The sequence below is a fragment of the Penaeus vannamei genome, chromosome 3 (genome assembly GCF_042767895.1).
Source record: "Penaeus vannamei isolate JL-2024 chromosome 3, ASM4276789v1, whole genome shotgun sequence".
Lineage (NCBI taxonomy): Eukaryota > Metazoa > Arthropoda > Malacostraca > Decapoda > Penaeidae > Penaeus > Penaeus vannamei.
Genome location: NC_091551.1, coordinates 47,113,112 through 47,118,111, shown reverse-complemented (window position 1 = coordinate 47,118,111; position 5,000 = coordinate 47,113,112). Strand labels below are relative to the sequence as shown.

Genomic DNA, 5,000 nt, shown 5'->3' with positions numbered 1-5,000 from the left:
TGGCTCCCAGCCCTTTTCGTTGGGTGGCTCCCAGCCCTTTTCATTGGGTGGCTCCCAGCCCTTTTCATTGGGTGGCTCCCAGCCCTTTTCATTGGGTGGCTCCCAGCCCTTTTCATTGGGTGGCTCCCAGCCCTTTTCATTGGGTGGCTCCCAGCCCTTTTCGTTGGGTGGCTCCCAGCCCTTTTCATTGGGTGGCTCCCAGCCCTTTTCGTTGGGTGGCTCCCAGCCCTTTTCGTTGGGTGGCTCCCAGCCCTTTTCATTGGGTGGTTCCCAGCCCTTTTCATTGGGTGGTTCCCAGCCCTTTTCATTGGGTGGCTCCCAGCCCTTTTCATTGGGTGGCTCCCAGCCCTTTTCGTTGGGTGGCTCCCAGCCCTTTCCATTGGGTGGCTCCCAGCCCTTTTCGTTGGGTGGCTCCCAGCCCTTTTCATTGGGTGGCTCCCAGCCCTTTTCATTGGGTGGCTCCCAGCCCTTTTCGTTGGGTGGCTCCCAGCCCTTTTCATTGGGTGGATCCCAGCCCTTTTCATTGGGTGGATCCCAGCCCTTTTCATTGGGTGGCTCCCAGCCCTTTTCATTGGGTGGCTCCCAGCCCTTTTCATTGGGTGGCTCCCAGCCCTTTTCATTGGGTGGTTCCCAGCCCTTTTCATTGGGTGGCTCCCAGCCCTTTTCGTTGGGTGGCTCCCAGCCCTTGTCATTGGGTGGCTCCCAGCCCTTTTCATTGGGTGGCTCCCAGCCCTTTTCATTGGGTGGCTCCCAGCCCTTTTCATTGGGTGGCTCCCAGCCCTTTTCATTGGGTGGCTCCCAGCCCTTTTCATTGGGTGGCTCCCAGCCCTTTTCATTGGGTGGCTCCCAGCCCTTTTCGTTGGGTGGCTCCCAGCCCTTTTCGTTGGGTGGCTCCCAGCCTTTGTCATTGGGTGGCTCCCAGCCCTTTTCATTGGGTGGCTCCCAGCCCTTTTCATTGGGTGGCTCCCAGCCCTTTTCATTGGGTGGCTCCCAGCCCTTTTCATTGGGTGGCTCCCAGCCCTTTTCATTGGGTGGTTCCCAGCCCTTTTCATTGGGTGGCTCCCAGCCCTTTTCATTGGGTGGCTCCCAGCCCTTTTCATTGGGTGGCTCCCAGCCCTTTTCATTGGGTGGCTCCCAGCCCTTTTCCTTCAGTGGCCCCGACCAACATGTGTCTCCATTCAGACAGTTATTGCTAGTTATGAACGAATGACTTTCTTATTGCTCCAAGGGCCCAGAAAGTACCCTGTGGCCCCCGGGGGCGCATGTCCCTTCGATTGGGAGCCCGTGTCTCACAACTTTGAAAAAAGTCAATCTTGTTCGCTGTGACTCCGGCCTCTGGCGAAGCTTCCCCTCCAGCGGCCGTCGGTTTCCTCCTCCCTCCGTGCGACGCGCACCGGCTTCCCTTGCGCAATCCGGCGCCAAAAAACGAAAGCCTAGCCCTAAAAAGTTAATCCTTCGTGATGAATTAATAAGCGGAGGAGCTGCGTTGCAAGAGGCAGGTTGTTGCGAGAGGGATTGCAGCGCGACGGGCCGCGGTCTGGCGCAGTTACAACAGCTCGGATTTATGTGACGCGATGATAACGCGACGACGCCATCAATGACCGAGTCCTGACGAGGTGGGCTGGAAGGGACGGCGCTGTGGTGCGAAGGAGCGGTACGCGATGCAGCTGCGGCATGCTGGAGCTCCAGCTCAATGGAGTCCTCCCGTGACGGAGTTGTGCATGATGGATTGCTGCCGTGATGGAGTAATGGCGGCCTCCCTCGGCACCCTTTGTCGAGGTGGGCGGCTCAGCGACGCTCCGTTAATCACATGAGGTTCTCGGCTTTTGCTTTGATTCCTTTTCTGTTGATTTGCTGGCGAGGAGAAGGGAGTCGGAGGCGGGCGATCGATCCCCGCTCTCTCTACGGTGCTTCCTTCCATCTTCATTGTTTATTTAGGAAATGATCTCGTGACAAATCAAGGGTGGGCGTGACTGGAAAGGGAATTCAGAATCAGATCAGGTGACATAAATGAAACCAAGACACAAAGAAAGAAGAGATAAAGCAGTTGAAAATGATAAAGAAGAGATAAAGAGGTAAGAAAGTGGAAAGAGAATAGATAAAGCAATTGAAAGAGATAAAGAAGATATAAAAAAGATAAAGGAGCTGAAAGCTAAAACAGCTCAGAGGCAAGCGCCGCCCTCACTCGTGGCCAATTTCACTCGCAAATTCCTCCGCTTAACATTTGTCATCCTCGGCCGGCGTGCGTGCGCTGCGTGCGTCGCGAAGGTGTGTCCGGCAAAGTGTCTTTGGGGAAGACCCGCGATTAAGCCATTTGTCTCTAAAAGGTCTTGCGACCATGAACCGCGCCGCGAGAATTGCATCGATGTACAGTTCCAGCAGAAGAAAACGTGTCAATTATTCAGTCAGTTACGCAGTCGGAGCTTATTCATATTTAAGATATCTTTTATTCTATTCTGCTTTTGCACTTGCACAAAGTGGATAAGAATTAAGAATGCAGAGATGAGGAATATCGCTTCTTGTCTGCCTGCATCAGGGCTCCTTTCGGAACTTTGTAAAAGACCCTTTATCATCTTTTGCATCAGTGATGGTGTGATTTTGATCAGTATTATTAATGGGAGAGAGAGCGAGAGGGAAAGGGAGAGAGAGAAAGGGAAAGGGGGAGAGAGAAAGAGAGAGAGAGAGGGATAGAAGGAAAAGGAGAGAGAGAGGGATAGAAGGAAAGGGAGAGAGAGAGAGAGAAAGAGAGGGAGGAGAGGGAAAGGGAGAGAGAGAGAGAGAGAAGGAAAAGGAGAGAGAGAAGGAAAGGGAGAAAGAGAGAGAGAAGTTGGTCGTGAGAGAGAGAGAGAGAAAGGGAAAGGGGGAGAGAGAAAGAGAGAGGTATAGAAGGAAAGGGAGAGAGGGAGAAAAAGAGAGAGGGAGGAGAGTTAAAGGGAGAAAGGGAGAGAGAGAGAGAAGTTGGTCGTGGTGGTCGCGAGTCGTCTCCTCACCCGGGACTCGAAGGGGTCTCGTCGGGAGCGTGTGCGTGTTCGTGTGCGAGTGTGTGTGTCAGCCGTAGGTGTGGGCGCGGGCGGCCGCATTTCCCTCCCAGGAGCGGATGGGCGTGCGGGGCGACGGGCCAGAATGGGCGCCGAGATGTCCTCTCCCTTCGGCTCGAGAGACTGGTCACGTGACTCCTGGCAATTAAGGCCCTTCACCCTCCTCCGCCGCCCGCACGGCAGCGCCGCCTCTTCCTACCCCTCCTCCTCCTCCTCTTTTCTTCCTACGCCTCCTACTCCTCCTGTTCCTCCTATTCTCTTCCTATCCTTACTCATCCTCTTCTCTTCCTCCCCCTCCTCCTCCTCCTCCTCTTCTCTTCCTATTTCTCCTCCTCCTTTTCTCCTTCTCGTGCTCCTCCTCCTCCTCCTCTTTTCTTCTTCTCCCTCCTCCTCTTCTTCTTCTCTTCCTATCCCTCGTCCTCCTGTTAGTCCCCTTCTCTTCCTATTTCTTCTCCTCCTCTTCTCGTCATATCCCTCCTCCTCCCCCTTTTTTCTTCCTATTTTTCCTACTCCTTCCCGTTCCTCCTCCTCTTCCTGTTTCTCCTCCTCCTCTTCTCTTCCTAACCCTCCTCCTCCTGTCCCTTCTCTTCTCTTCCTATTTCTCCTCCTCCTCCTCTTCCTCCTCCTCTTTCTCCTCCTTTCTTCTCTCCCGTCTCCTCCTCTTCCTCCTCTTCTCTTCCTATTTTCCAACTCCTCCCCCTCCTTCTTCGCAATCTTCCACTTTAGTCACTTATTTTCATTCCCTTCTTTCCTTTCTGTTTCCTTTTCCTTTTTTCTTTCCCTCCTCCATTCCTTTTCTCTCTCTCTCTCATTCCCCGCCCTTCCTCCTCCTTAACCTTCCTTGTTTCATTCTCCTCATAATCATCCTCTTCTCTTCCTATCCTTCTTCCTCCCCTTCTTCTTCTTCCTCTTCTACCTTCTACTATTTTTCTTCCTCCTCTTCGTCTTCTTTTCTTCATATACCTGTTCCTCTTCTTCTTCCTCTTCTCCCTTCTCTCCTTTTCCTAAGTGGTCGCCTAATCCTCCTCCTCTCCCACATTCTTCGCATCAGTCTCATCCTTTCTCCTCCTCCTAAGATTATTTTTCATCCTTCTCCTCTTCTTTTTCTTCTTTATAATTATTCTCATTCTAATCTTCCTTTCCCACTTATTCTCTGCCTCTTCTATCTCCTCCTCCTCGCCTCCCCCCACACTAGTTCTCCTCCTTTTCCTCTTCCTCTTCCTCCTCCTCTCCCTCTTCCTCCACCTCCTCCTCCTTACCCCCTTCTCATCATCCTCATCCTCATCCCCCCTCCCCCTCCCCCTCATCCCCCTCCTTTTCCTCTTCATCCTCCTCTTCCTCTCCCTCCCCCACTTATTTTCCTCCTCCTCTTCTTCTACTTCCTCTTCTCCCTCCTCTCCCTCTTCTTCCTCTTCCTCCCCTCCTCTCTCTTTCTCTTACTTTGCCGTCCTCCTCCTCCTCCTCTTATTTTCCTCTTCTTCCTCCTCTCTCTCCTCCCCCTCTCCCTCCTCCCCCTCTCCCTCCTCCCCCTCTCCCTCCTCCCCCTCTCTCTCCTCGTCTTCCTCCTCCTCTTCTCCCTCCTCCTCTTCGTCTCCCTTCCCCACTTATTTTCCTTTTCTTTCTCCTCTCCCTCCTTCTCCTTTCCCTGCTCCTCCTCTTCCTTTCCCTCTTCTTCTCCCTTTCCCTCCTCCTCCTCTCCCTCCTCGTCTCCCTCGTCTTCTTTACCATCCAATCATTCACCTGCTAATCCCCGCTTAATCCCCAGCAGGTCAAGCAGGCAGCGCCGCGCCCTCGGCAGCGAGGCGAGAGAATCACCGCAGCCGAGATCCGAGCAGGAGGTTCGCTCGAGAGGTTCAACTCGGGAGGTTCGACAGGAGATTCAGCCCAAAGGTTCAGTCAAGAGGAGACTCCACTCCCTCGCCAGAAGCTTGTTGGCGGTTCACTACTTTCCTGATGGAACCG

The 5,000-nt window shown here is 53.5% G+C and overlaps 1 protein-coding gene across 4 annotated transcripts in view; it reads left to right on the top strand.

The window, feature by feature from the left end:
- The window catches only part of LOC138859323 (uncharacterized), an 89,149-nt gene that overhangs the window by 73,305 nt on the left and 10,844 nt on the right, over nucleotides 1–5,000 (top strand). For 3 of the 4 annotated variants that reach the window (XM_070114007.1, XM_070113989.1, XM_070113995.1), the window contains exon 2: nucleotides 4,807–5,000. This exon is cut by the window's right edge and continues 12 nt beyond it. In XM_070114007.1, the coding sequence (XP_069970108.1) occupies nucleotides 4,807–5,000 (194 nt within the window). Of the gene's footprint in view, nucleotides 1–4,803 lie in introns of all 4 variants that reach the window. The other variant, XM_070114001.1, reaches the window with a different exon arrangement.